Source organism: Nymphaea colorata, chromosome 7 (assembly GCF_008831285.2).
Source record: "Nymphaea colorata isolate Beijing-Zhang1983 chromosome 7, ASM883128v2, whole genome shotgun sequence".
Lineage (NCBI taxonomy): Eukaryota > Viridiplantae > Streptophyta > Magnoliopsida > Nymphaeales > Nymphaeaceae > Nymphaea > Nymphaea colorata.
Window position 1 is genome coordinate 9,138,624 of NC_045144.1, and position 14,200 is coordinate 9,152,823.

At 36.9% G+C, this 14,200-nt stretch overlaps 1 protein-coding gene across 1 annotated transcript; it reads left to right on the top strand.

Moving 5' to 3' along the window:
• The first annotated feature begins 1,775 nt into the window (after positions 1-1,775).
• On the top strand, positions 1,776-12,701 carry LOC116257872 (probable mitochondrial saccharopine dehydrogenase-like oxidoreductase At5g39410). Its single transcript, XM_031634877.2, has 3 exons — positions 1,776-2,860; positions 10,638-11,309; positions 12,460-12,701. The coding sequence occupies exons 1-3, from the start codon at positions 2,207-2,209 to the stop codon at positions 12,583-12,585; spliced, it is 1,452 nt and encodes a 483-aa protein (XP_031490737.1). The 5' UTR covers positions 1,776-2,206; the 3' UTR covers positions 12,586-12,701.
• Positions 12,702-14,200: the final 1,499 nt, after the last annotated feature.

Genomic DNA, 14,200 nt, shown 5'->3' on the forward strand with positions numbered 1-14,200 from the left:
TTACATTCATTTTCTCTTTATTGGTAGACATCTATAATCAACTCACCAATATGGCAGTACCATATTATGTAACTTTCAGTTAAGCCATTGCATGCCAAAAGGTATTAAAAAAAATTGCCTGTATTATAATGCACAATTACTATTATAATTTTGACCAAGTCAATTCATGTTTGTATCGACAAACTATTGTTTGTTTTTGACAAAATTGAAGGGACAGTGAACTCCAGTTAAAAATATTAAACTTGTCCTACATAAAACCACTTAAACTCCAGTTAAAAAATACTAAAACTTGTCCTACATAAAACCAAAAAATATAATGTCAACAGACCTAGTTTTTCTCCAAATATATGTCTCACAGTAACATAGCAATATCATACACCACACCCATTTTTTATTATCCAACTTCTATGCCCAGTAGAGGCAAACAACCTTCTTACAAGGCCCACCGCTACACAAAAATTACAAATTCAAAACTGATATCCTGTTGAAGTACGTGTCTGCAATCACGTATGAATGACGTTGCGTTTTGCAATAGCAACCTGCCACTAAGAAGACTTTCAAAGGAATAGGTACTCAGACTTGGTTTGTCATTTTGGTTCGACGAAAAATAGATGACCATTCAGCAAATGAGTGAAAAACAAATTACATCTCATTTTTTTGGAAAAAACATCATATTGGCATTCAAAGTTTGGGAGCATGTAATATGTTAGGGTCCTAACATGGGACCATGCGTTATGGATAGAAAATTATTGGTTAAATGGAAGACCCTTCCCCTATAAGGGGAAGAGTAGTAGAATTCGAAAAGCTTCCTATAAAATTATCAAAATACCCCTATAGTAAAACATGTGGCATATCTTCTCATGTTGGCAGCATAATCTAGGAAAGTCCTCTTCATTTTTTTTTTGTTATATCTTTGTGACCAAACATGGGCACTGTGTTAGGGCTTGAAGTCACCCAAATGATTTTTATGATTGATAAAGAAAATCTTTCCATTTAAGGACAAAAATGAAAAAAATAAAAGGTCACCTTTTTGTGCAAATGATTAAAATGTCCATTTCTTTACTAATCATAATAGAACTGACGTCTCACAAACAAAGGCAAAAATAGGGATTGTTTTCATGAGATCCAGTTGCATGCACACCCATGCACCAAATGAAAAAAAAAGGAATCTTAGGGTATTTTTGAAAATTTTTGTAAAGTACTGTATATTTTAAACTTTTAAAATTTTTAAGAACCACTTTTGTCCTTTTTTCATTAAGTAAAAGTATTTTGATTATTATATACACCATAATTTTACAAGAGTGTGTACATAATCAGTTCTATATTTCACTCTAACACTCAAATCATTCTCTCAACTTTTCCATATCTCTGAAACAACAGCTCATCATAAAAAATATTGAAACAAAAATCCAAACAAAATTATCTTCCTAAATAAATTTTTTAATAAATAAACAATTTAGAAAAATGGCTCTCTCCTCACCAGAATGAAGGATCAGCTCACCACCATTTTGGTACCTTGGGTAGTGAGGATTATTGACTCACCACTGTCGCCTCTTGCTGTCCAGTGAAAGTGGCACATCGATGGTAAAGACCTTAATCTTGAGCCGCTGCTCTCGCCACTCTAGCGACGGGCAAGCCGTTTTTCTTTCAAAGGGTTGGTATAAGTGGATAAATTCATAATTCCAGTGATTATTTTTTAATATTTTTTTATGAACAGTTGTCCAAAAAACCAAGATAACAGTAGAGTTTGACGACGTTGAAGAGATAGTCATCACTTTTAGGGGCGTCTCCTACATGATCGGTTTAGCAGACTGATGAGAGTTGGTGAGAGTTGGTTGTCAGTTTGATTGTTGTTGGTGAGTTTGGTTGTCAATTTGATTCTTGTAAGTATTGATGATCCGGTTCAGTTGAAAGTTCAATCGATCATGACGCAACTCTGTGAATCGAGGACAAACGGAAAGAGGGGGCTCCAACCTGTCTTTTGAGCTGTATTTCGTTTTTCTTTTTACCCTTCTTTCATGTTCAAATTTCAATGGAGGAGCACGATTGTGTCCCTCCCCTACACTCTACTGAGAGGTGAAAGGCAGAGGAGGGTGGAACTGGGTTTCAGGTTATTACCTTTAAGTATCTGCTGTCTCTCTGCCGACTGTAATAAAAGTTCGGGCGGACTCTCTCCCTAGTCAGTTTACCACGAAACAAGAGAGAGATGGAGGAGGAGAAGATCGATATGGTGATCTTTGGTGCCTCAGGCTTCACGGGGAAGTACGTGGTGAGGGAGGTCCTCCGATTCCTTAACTCCCCACCTCATGCTCTCACCACAATTGGTCTCGCCGGCCGGAATCCAGCCAAGGTGGAGGCTGCCCTCAGGTGGGCAACGGCCCCTTCTCCGCCGCCTCCCTTGCCCATCTTCAAGGCCGACGTCTCAGATCCCTCCTCCCTCTCTTCCCTTTGCCGGAGGGCCAGACTCCTTCTCAACTGCGTCGGACCCTATCGCCTCTACGGCGAGCCTGTCGTCGCCGCCTGCGTCGAGGCCGGGACGGACTACCTGGACATAACAGGGGAACCGGAATTCATGGAGCGGATGGAGGCGAAGTACCGGGAAAGGGCCGCCGAGACCGGTGCACTCGTTGTCTCCGCTTGCGGGTTTGACTCGATCCCTGCGGAAATGGGCGTCCTCTTCAATTCCCGTCAATGGGTACCTCCTTCTTTGCCGCATAGTGTCGAAGCCTACCTGGTTCTGGAGTCCGAGAAGCGGATCGTGGGGAACATCGCCACCCTGGAATCATCGGTCTTGGGATTGGCCAACGTCGAGGAGTTACAAAAACTGAGGAGGTCGCGGCCGAAGCCTCCAAAACTCCAGGTAATCAAAATCCACCGTACCTATACTAGAGTCTTTCTCCTTCATCAAAAGCATGGTTATAGTTCCACGTGTTCTTTGACCACCACGGGTGGAGCAGTAGAGTTCTTCGAATTCTGGACACAGGACGTGGATCACTCGAATATGGAGAAACAGCAGGGGTTGATCTTTCGTTACAGAAAAATTTTGAGGAGGACGAGTTTTTCACAATTCTCTGAAAGGAATTAGGCATCCGAATGCATTTTTTTAGTAGGTGTTCCTATACTTAAAACCCTGGTGTGGTTAGCAACATTACCCTAAAAAGGAGGGGCAGGCAAAATCAGTAGCTGCTTTCTTATGGAGCAAACAGGAACCGAGGGAAGACTCAATGGGAGTACGACAGCCAGTTGAAGATTCGATAGAGTAATGGGCAGTGCCCTTTATTCGCGTTAGGTACTATGAAATATGATGCTAGTTTACCTATGAGCAATTCAGAAGATTAGTTGTCTTTAAGCTTTCATAATGAAGCTAAATCAATTTCAGGAAGTTAGGAATTTGAGGCATCAACATCTCAAACAGCTTTTAACGTTATAAGGTAACACGCACTTGATTAACTGGTTTGCTTGGTTTTGCTACTTAAGCCTTTAGGAAAACTACACCCTCACGTATTGTCACCACGGTTATAGTCAACAGCACTAGGGGCTGCCTAGACTGTGAATGGCTGGAGACCTTCCATCCTCTCACAAAAAGAGGAAGCCTATAAAACTGGATGGACAAATGTTCAAATTACTAATAAAAATAAATTTTCCGATGGGCAAAAATGACTACGATCATATAACAGTGGAACAACTAAAACATACTATACACATTAACATGCACTTCGTGCTGATAAAAATACTTGGTTTGGAATTACAATGCTTGGATTGGATGCTTCAAATATTAAATTTAACAACTTTGAACATTTAAGGTTTACGAGTTAACACTTAGATGCTAGACAGATAAGGAATAATCTCAGCCTTTGATCTTTTTTGGATCAACAGTTGAGAGAAAAACAGGGAGGAAAAAGACGTAATCCAACACTTGATGACGAAAATGCCCATCAGTTTTCTTTTTTCTTGTTTTTCTCGAAACCACCAAATATGGAAAAGATCAAGAGCTAATCAGCTAAAATTATTCCTTATCTGTGTAGCATCTAACTGTCTAGTACCTACTAGTTTTTATATATATATATATATATTATTATGTTTGTGTGTGTGTGAAAACACCCTTACATACTAGGCTTGATGAGAATCATCTCGACCATTGATTCGAAGGAGATCAAATTGTAGAGATTATGGTGTAAATATAAGTCAAGTTGTTTGAAGTTGGGTTCTGAGATAGAGTGAAGTTGGGTCGAATGCAGCATAATCCATCCCTGGATAGTTCCTCATGTGAATTGATAGACTAACATCTGCTTCCAATCTACATACCTTATGTTAAGTAGTGATATCAAGTATTGTTTGCAGTTCATATTTTAAGTGACACTTGATTAAGACACCTATTTGCGTTAAATGGACAAACTTATAATTTTTTGATGTACAACTTTATGTATCTTCTTTGGTAAAAAAAAGGCAAGAAGGTTGGCTAAATTCTGCTTCCTTGTATAGCCATTGGCACCTCTATCTGCTCACTGATCTTTGAATTTTTACCATATGACCGGGTAGAAAATAGAGGTCATTTTTCTTTAGGTTTGGAAAGAGGACTTATTTTTTATCTTCTAAAACCTTTGTTTCTTGCATCAGAAGTGCAGAATGAATTTCCAAGACTTCTATTGGTGCTTCTGCCTCAAAAATTGAATGCCTTTAGGACTCTTCCTTTTCATCATTTTTGTTTGGGGTTTTGTTCTTCTAATCAAACCTTGATTTATCTACTCAGATTTTTTTCGTTTCTATCTTTTTGTGGTAAATGACATGAAACATGATTATTTGTCAAACATAGTCATGAACTTGAATAGATGGAAGTTTTCTTTTTTTTTTTTACTGTCATGCATTATGTGTTCGGCATTTCTTGGCTTGTATCCAACATACTATACTCTAGGAATATAAAAATCAGAGCTTTCGTTCTTTTAATCTACTTTTGGGTCTCAGATCTCTTTGTTTTTTCTACATCAAATCCTTCTTCCTGGTCTTCTTGATCGTAATCAACCTTGTCTTCTACTTCCAGCATTAATTTACTGTGAATTTCTTGGCTGAACTCATAGTTTACATTTTTAAGGCAATAAAAATAATAGGATAAATAGGTCCATATTGGTAGGATGGGGAACTATGTGCTTCAAACCATAGAAAGGGGGTTCTCTATCGGATGGGGACTTGAAGTATCCTCCCCAAAAAGTGATTTTGCAAAGGGGACTGGCCTTCCCTTCTCATTCCTTGATTGACTCTTGATGATTCTATGTAGGTAATATTGCTTGGTTTAAGTCTCCTAAGTTTTGCATTGTAGTGTTTTCCAACTTTCGATGGACTGTTACAAATTTTTCATATAGCTATACTTCTGGGATTCCATCAAGTTAGTGTTATTTCAATGTAAAAAATTCTTGACCGAACATATAGACTTGTTCTTGAATTTCAACTACTCTATTGTAAGCTGGCTTTTCGCTTTGCTGGATAGGATCACCAGGGATACACTAATTATACATCTTAACAATTGTGACATCTCAAGTTCAAGCAAGATGGGGTTTGAAATTTGTTGGACAAGTACCAGTTTAGAAAATAACTAGTGTTAGACATGGTTCCTAAGAAATTTCTTTCAAAGAATGGTTTGTTGGAGAGTTGGTAGCTATGTCACATAGGTATGGGTACGAATGCCTATATATGTACCGGTTTGAGTACAAGTATGGAGAATTAAAAAAACATGGGTATATATATATATATATATATATATATATATATATATATATATATATATATATATATATATATATATGATTCATATTTGTATAAGTATTTAGTGCTTTTATTTTTTTCTTTCTGTATCTTGATTTTTACTTGTTTAGTTGTTTATGACTTGTGAGAAATTTAGTCTTTATGTTGGAAGGTTTATTTAGAAGTTATATTGAAGTTATTTAGAAATCAAGATACAAAATTTTTTTTCATTAAATCCCCTCATTAACACAGTCTGTATGTAGTAGGTTCAGTAATGGCTCTCTATCTCTCTCTTACCTTTTATTATGCCTCTTTTTTGGTTAAGCTTCATTATTATAGCATTAAATATATCATTATCATTCATTATTACGGCATCTTTATTATTATTGTACTAAATATACAGTTAACCTTCATTATTCATTTATAGCATTAAATAGTATGTGTTGAAAAATATAAAATAAGCAGAATAAATAAAAAAAGGCAATGAAAAATTTATTTTCATTAAATGTGCATGTTTTTTCACCATGGAAGGCCATCATGAGCCTTGGTTATTCAAATTCAAAAGAAATAGATAGGTGACACTCTTATAATCTTGGCATCCATTTGATGATAAACATGAGAAACTAAATTTGATTTTGTGAAAAGATTTTATTTTCCTTTATCATTTACCTTTGATTTTCTTTTATGGGTTTCTTTCCTTGAATCTCTTTAGAAGCGGTTGCCTTTCAACCTTATCATCAACACATCCTCCCTCAAACTTGACGATGGATCTGAAAGTCCAAGTTTGCTGGAGAACTTTGTAAGCCGATCATTCCATCTCTTTGGTGGTGATTCGGCAAGCCCAATTTTGTTTCATGAAGTTTTTCTTCAACATGATCAAGTCCTTGCTTTGATGACGAAGGCAGGGACCTCTTTGGTCGTTTACAGATAATCTTTAAGATTCGATCTTCTTCGACAACCATCTTACTTTGATATCATGTGGAAAAAATATAAAATAAGCAGAATAAATAAGAAAAGGCAATGGAAAGTTTATTTTCATTAAACATGTATGGTTTTTCACCCTGGAAGGCCATCAAGAGCGTTGGTTATACAATGCAAATGAAAGAGCTTAAATCGGTGACATTCCCATAATCTTGGCATCCATTTGATGATAAACATGGGAAACTAAATATGATTTGTGGAAAGATTTTCTTTCTCTTTATCATTTAATTTTGATTTATCCTGCTGGGATTCTTTCCTTGAATTTTTTTAGAAACGGTTGACTTTCAACCTTACCATTAATCCTTCCTCAAACTTGACGATAGATCTGAAAGTCCAAGTTTGCTGGAGAACTTTGTAAGTGGATCATTCCATCTCTTTGGTGGTGATTTGGCGAGCCCAATTTTGTTTCATGAAGTTTTTCTTTAACAAGATCAAGTCATCGCTTTGATGAAGAAGGCAAGGATCTCTTTGGTCGTCTACAGACCATCTTTGGGCTTCGATCTTCTTCGACAACCATTCGACTCTGATACCTTGTTGGAAAAATATAAATTAAGTAGAATAAATAAAAAAAAGGCACATTAAATGTGTGTGGTTTTTCACCATGAAAGGCCATCATGAGCCTTGATTATACAATGCAAATCAAAGAGCTTAAATAAGTGACATTCCCATAATCTTGGCATCCATTTGGCGATAAACATGGAAAACTAAATATGATTATGTGGAAAGATTTTTTTTCTTTATCATTTAATTTTGATTATCTTGTTGAGATTCTTTTCTTGAATCTCTTTAGAAACAGTTGCTTTTCAACTATGCATAGCCATGGTATATACACAGTAAGTATAAAAAAAACCCTCAGTTTTGAAAAAAAAAAGACTGTCAACTTTGACTAAGTCTTAAAATAGATGGTTCCTAGATACAAGAGTCAAGACCATACTCCGTACGATTTTGACTGTGCCATACCCACCAGTGTACTGGTCCCCGTATGGGTACCATACCGGGTTGGTATCGGTACTGCTCCCTTGTGACATAGGTTGGTTTGGTTACCTAGGATATAGGGGTGCCAAGGCTTGGATACCAAATAAGGAGAGACAGACAGAGGAAGAGATACACACAAAGATTTGAGGGGTGATCGGTGGAGGAGGAGGAGATACATATGAAGGACTTGTGGTTGCACAACTTTATCATATATATATATATATATATATATATATATATTCACACGATAGTAAATATGAGATTGTAAGAGTGAATTATTAATTTAATGTTTTTTTAAATTTTATTATCCTTTTTAATTTTTTAGAATATAAAATTCGCCGTGTCCGCGTATCCTAAAATTTTGAAAATTGTCGTGTCCGCGTACCCGTACCCGTGTGACATAAGAAAAATCGTAAAAATTAGGGAAAATAAAATAAAATAAAAACCTAACAAGACAATACATGTATGATTTTACATATATGTATATCAGTATATTATATGATTATAATTATATGTATAACATAAACACAATAACCATGCATTATTAACAGCTGCACCCACTTCGCATCGAGTGTGCACCTGATTTCTGGTGTAGCAGCAAATTTACAACGTGGTCAGCACCCATGTGACAGACCTAGTAATCACAGTTTTTTAATGGACACGCTTCAGCATGATGTGTACAGTCCATTTAGAGCCCCTTAATCCACACGAACATGTAACCCATCAGCATAAGAATGCGAGAAACTAAAAACCTGAACAAGGAGTGAGAGACACTGAGAGGACCGCTGGTTGTGTGGAAACTGGAAACCCAGCAGAGCAATGGCTGAAACTGAGAAATGGGGAAAAGAATGGACAAAAATTGAGAGAGATGGAAGGAGAACAGACAGAAAGAGAGATGGGGAAGAGAGAGATGGCTAAGAAGAGATTTAAACTTTGGGTAAGTCCTAAAGAGAAAGAAAACGAAGAATGAAATCTGTTGCCTACCTCAATGGATTGAATGAGCACTTCCTTTCTCCAACTCTCACGCATAACTGTCTTTTTTCAGAAACGCTAGAAGGCTAGAACACCCATTTCCATTCTGCAAATTCGATTCAGGTATAATCGATGAAGTCAACCTTTCTTTATCTGTTTACATAAGCCATTTATAATTTTCAAATATTACAAGTTATGCCACCGAACCGGAGACCTGGTTATTGGGCCGGCCCAACACCCGAAACTCGAGCCCATGCCCAGCCCGGCCTGGTTAAAATAAAAAATTATTTTTAATATAAAATAAAAACATTAATATTTTTTAGTAATAAAATATATATCATTACTAAAATAAAAATAAAAAATAAACCCCAAAAAAATGAGTGCGTCGTCACAAAAATATGCCAAAAAAACATTTTCAAGTCTTTTTCATTTTTTTTCGTTTTTTTAAAACACGAATTTTTCCCATTTTTTTGGAAAATGAATTTCTTGCGTTTTGTTTGAAAATAACACTTTTTGTGACTATAATGTGTGTGTGTATATATATATATATATATATATATATATATATATATATATGGGAGAGAGAGAGAGAGAGGTGAATTGAAACTAGCTGGCCAACGTCTATTGCCTGATGGGTAAATTTAAATTTTGGAAAGCTAACAAGTGTCACAAATGGAGTATTCGACAACAGCAAATCTTTGGCCATGGTTTCTAGCCACAGAATTCACCAGTTGCAATAGTTTTTAGCATCACAAAATTAAACAAAAAAAAAAACCCTTCTGGCCACGGGATGCACCATTTTTTCTATATATATATATATATATATATATATATATGGCTGTTTCATCACTTAATTTGTCTTTTTTTTTTAAACTTTTATTACTGTAAATAAAGAAAGAGAATGGGAGAGAGAAAAAAAAAGGAATAAATGGGATGCAGTTGGGGTGTGAGTTGGGGCCGCACCTGCACCCGCACCCGCATCGCATCTACGCGAGTGCTGCACACTTTTTGAAGAGTCTGTGTGACGTAGCATGCAACATCAAGAAGAATGAAGAAAAAGAAGAATGAAGAAAAGAAAATCTGCATAAAACAAGAAGAAGAAAGACTACCTTATACAGCAGAAGAGGAAGAAGAAGAAGAAGAATGAATGAATGAACAGAAAAAATCTTCCCAGGCAACAGAACAAGAAACAATGTAAGAATATAAAGAAAAAAAAAAGACTAATAAAAGCTATTTTTCTCAAATGTTTGATGCCCAGGCCTTTTAGTGCCTAAGTGAAGGCCTTGGCATTTCCGTTATATGCAACAGCCAGCCTGGATCAACACATGCCTGGCACACCTTTGGAGATATATAGCACAAGAAGTGCAGTACATCAAAGTTCATAGCATTTTGTTATCTAAATGTGCTCACTATGGCTTTGTAAAATGTTTTGATTTTTCCTATGGAAATGGCAACTTAAAAGTTGGTCGTGAGTTTGCTTGCACTAGGTAATGCTCACCAAGATAGAATTAGTATTTATATTGAACCACATTTGCTGTTCGCAGTCGACAGAGTCTGGCAAAGGTAAAAGGAAGTCCTCATTGTTGAACCTCATTGCCTAGATCAAGTAGAGCTACGCAGAATGAACTCTTCATGTTGCACCACATATGTTGCTCTGGATTGAGGAATATTAGTCTACTAGAGAACGCTAATCCAATGAAGATTTCATGTTGAACCATATATTTCCACAAATTTCTTTGGATAATGTTGGGAAATGCTTGTGATGTCTTATATGTCTGTATGCTTGAAATAGTTAGCTTTTCATATTGAGCTCGATGCATGAAACGAAGTCTTTCTCCTTAATGTAACTCAAAGTATAGTTATCTTGTGTGTGTGTGTGCATACACATACAACATAGAGAGAGAGAGAGAGAGAGACACACACACACAGAGATTTGTTAAGGTGATTGGTAACGATGTGTGCTTGGCTTGCAGATTCCAGGCCCACCACCAAATAAGGGAGGCTCGCTTGAGCATCACAATACACTAGGACTTTGGGCTGTGAAATTGCCATCAGCTGATACTGTTGTTGTCAAAAGGACACTCACAACGTTGGCAGAGAACCCACATGGTCTCCCTGGAGTTAATGAAAGTGAAGAGCATATCCAGAAGAGAACAAATTTCTGGTCCACGGTTAGACCAGTCCATTTTGGTGTTAAGATGGGATTTAAGTCCTTCTGGGCTGTTGCTCGTACTATTTTTGTTGGGGTTATCATTGGCCTTCTTTCAAAAGTGCAGATTGGTCGCAATCTTTTAGTGAACTACCCAGAAATTTTCACACTGGGTTGGTTCAGACGAACAGGACCAACAGAAGAAGAGGTAAGAAGTGCCACCTTCAAAATGTGGTTCGTGGGACATGGATACAGTGATGAAAGCAAGCTTAGGGGAAAACCAGACAAGCAAATTATAACCAGAGTTTCAGGACCTGAAATTGGGTATGCAACAACTCCTATAGCTTTGGTGCAGTGTGCCCTCATTCTACTTGAACAGCGTGGCAACCTACCAAAGGGTGGTGTTTTTACCCCTGGTGTCATTTTCGGGCCAACCAATCTAGAAGATTGTCTCCAAGAAAATGGGATCTCATTTGATCTGATATCTGGAGATAAAGTGCGATCTTGATCCTCTATTTCCTTGGGTTTTTCTGCTCTGCATAACTGAAAGACATTGACAATTGATTCTGTGGTTAAATAAAGGTCTTCCAGAAACTACATATTCCATGGTTTTTGTTTGTTGTTGCTTGTCTTCTTTAATCAGTTAAAAGCTTGAATTTACAAATGTCAGTTGTTATTCACCTATGTGGCATTGCTGCTCGCACCATCACCAGCAAAGACCATCACGACGACCACATGTTGGGAACTTGTCAATCTTTGCAATATGCAGCTTCAGCTTTATCTCTTCCACCAACAAGCAACCATCATTGCCACGTTCCCAGCTTCTGAGATCTGAACATTTAACAGTTCGGAGTATCCTGATGTTTTATAGATAACTGAAAATCTTTAAGAAATTGTTTTCTAGGTGCTTACCTATAGCACAAACATCTGATGTCTCCGTGTGGTTTTGCAAGAAAATCCCACCATAGAGGCCCATTGCAAAACTGATCCTTGTGACATCATTTAGGCTATTCATGGTTGGATATTGCTCAAGCTTAGATGATTGTGAAAATATTCAATTAATTCAAAACGAGAGGATTTTTCTGTCTTGTTTGTATTCACATGATGGTCCTTTCATAAGGGGACAACCACCATTCTGTTATTTTTTCCTTCTGCTGGTTATTGCAGAAGGCAGTTGGGCTACTTTTTAAGAATGGACAAAAAAGTTTTGAGATTTGTAAAATCAGGAAATGTAGTCTATTCAAGGCAGCAAACCTTTTAGTTTATTTTAGGATAGTATTTGCACAAGAGATTGAATCTGATACAGTGGTCTATGGAATGAATAGTTGTTAGATAGCCAGCCTTTACTGAAAGATATAATCTCGTATTTAAAATTAAAAAACTTTGGCTTCCTCTTTGAAATCGAGTGCAAGAAAATAGCTTCCATATCAAGTGGAATAGCCATACACAGTCGTTTTGGTCTTAAGTTAATCCATGAATACATTCCTATTACTCTACTTTCGTACGTGCTGTTGTCAAGGGATGCTTCAAAACTTCGCTTGCTAAAGTTGTGTTGATTTTGATGGGTTTCCTGCTTAGATACCTGATGTTTCTGGAAGTTGGAATTATCAGGGTAATTGATATTCATATTTGACATTTTGAAACAGAGATCTCGGCCGGCATTCAGGACAAATAAAGTTGGACGAGAACATGTAGGAGAAGCAATCTGTGTCCTAAATTTTGGTGCAGCAGAAATGATGTCGAATTTTCTTCATTCCAAACCAATTGTCTAGATAATTATGTCGAACCCTCTTGTGTGTTTCAATTGGCTTTGAAACTCATAGCAATAGCTAACTTATTCTCATAATGCTTGACGTCATGGGGTTTTATCGTTTAATTGCAGACTTGAGATGATTATTTTTAACAGAATCACTGTACTCTTGTGGTAAGCACTATACTTCAGTATATATCATATTTCGATATTGGTTATTGAAAGAACGTAAACGTACTTCAATCTCATAAGGAAAATGTAGCTGGAGGTGCTCCTTTTCCTTCTATCTAGGACCTTTTATTACTATCGCCGACGTAAGGACGATTTTGCAGAGCATTCAAAATGGAAAAAACTTGCAGAACATAAATCTAAGTAAGAAGTCCCGTATAGCATTCAGACGGTTGTCACCAAATATCACTATTTAGAGAAAAACGTGTTAAAAATGGAAAACAAGCAAGGAAGAGAGGGAAAAAAACATGGTACTCTAAAAAAAATGTCAAAGATGAAAATGTCATGTTTTAACAACGTTTTTTCTTGTTTTCCTTTTTTTTGTAAAAGATGTTTTTCAATATATTTTAAAGCCTCGTTGTTTCTTTGAACACTTCCATAATCATTTTCAATGTTTATGAATGTTTTTCTGAAATCTTCAGTACAAATGTTAAGATTTCATAAATTTGTCTGTGATTTTTTATATTTTTTCATTTTTCAAATTATGTAGAATTTATTGAGGAAAACAAAGTTGTGACAATGACCGGAGCAAGACCTCGCTAATAAACCTCGATAATGGTACTTGTGACAATGGCGAATAAGAACCACTATCAAACATATCAATTTACGAGAAGGGATGGATGCAGGTGTGGGCAGTAACTGTTACTGTCCCCGCATACCCCAATAAATTGTTTATTTTTATATTGGTATGTTAAGCATTTTTTTCACATTTACATATTGGTGCCCGTTAAAAAATTATACCAAGCGGCCGTCAGTCAAGTTTCTGGCTCGGCACTGCTTCCAAGCAGCAGGTAAGTCCCAAAAATATTAAGTGTGTCTACGTGAACTCTGCAGCAGTAGATGCCATGGCTCCAGTGACAATTTTTCATTCTTGGCACTATAGGAAATGCAATTTACACTTTTTGAAATGTGCAAAAACAAGTTGCAGATCTTCTAGTTTCTGGGCGTCCTGCCCAATCTGCATCCTAGAGGGCATAAAATCAAGACAGCTGCCATTCAGAATCTCCATCCCTCATCAATTGTCTTTGATATAACCGAGAATGTGCTTCACCAATTTGAGAAGTGGGTTTGATGCATATGCCCAAACAGCCCTTCTGGAGGAGAGCCCTCCAAAATGAATTAAACAAAATAGCAAGTACAATCTCATGGCATTTATAATATATTGCTGTACAAAGCAATAGGAGACCTCAGGAAAGGACTAGACAGGGTGTAAACAGCAGTCAAAATGAAAAGGGGGGACAACAAACAAACATAGAAATGGCCAACATCAAAATAGCAAGGAAATCTGCACATCGGTTCAATTTTACAGGTCTCCAGCTTTTGAACGTTACTTGCAATTCGATTGTGCCTGCGGTCAAAATTGGAGTTGCCTGCCCAGCAGTCCCCCAGCCATTTTTTCCAAAACCTGT

Bases quoted from the DNA above. Each gene is read 5' to 3' on its own strand.
- LOC116257872 (XM_031634877.2), top strand. From the start codon at position 2,207: ATGGAGGAGGAGAAGATCGATATGGTGATCTTTGGTGCCTCAGGCTTC. The intron at 2,861-10,637 runs GTAATCAAAATC...CTTGGCTTGCAG, and splicing joins CGAAGCCTCCAAAACTCCAG to ATTCCAGGCCCACCACCAAA. The intron at 11,310-12,459 runs GTGCGATCTTGA...ATTTTGAAACAG, and splicing joins ATCTGATATCTGGAGATAAA to AGATCTCGGCCGGCATTCAG.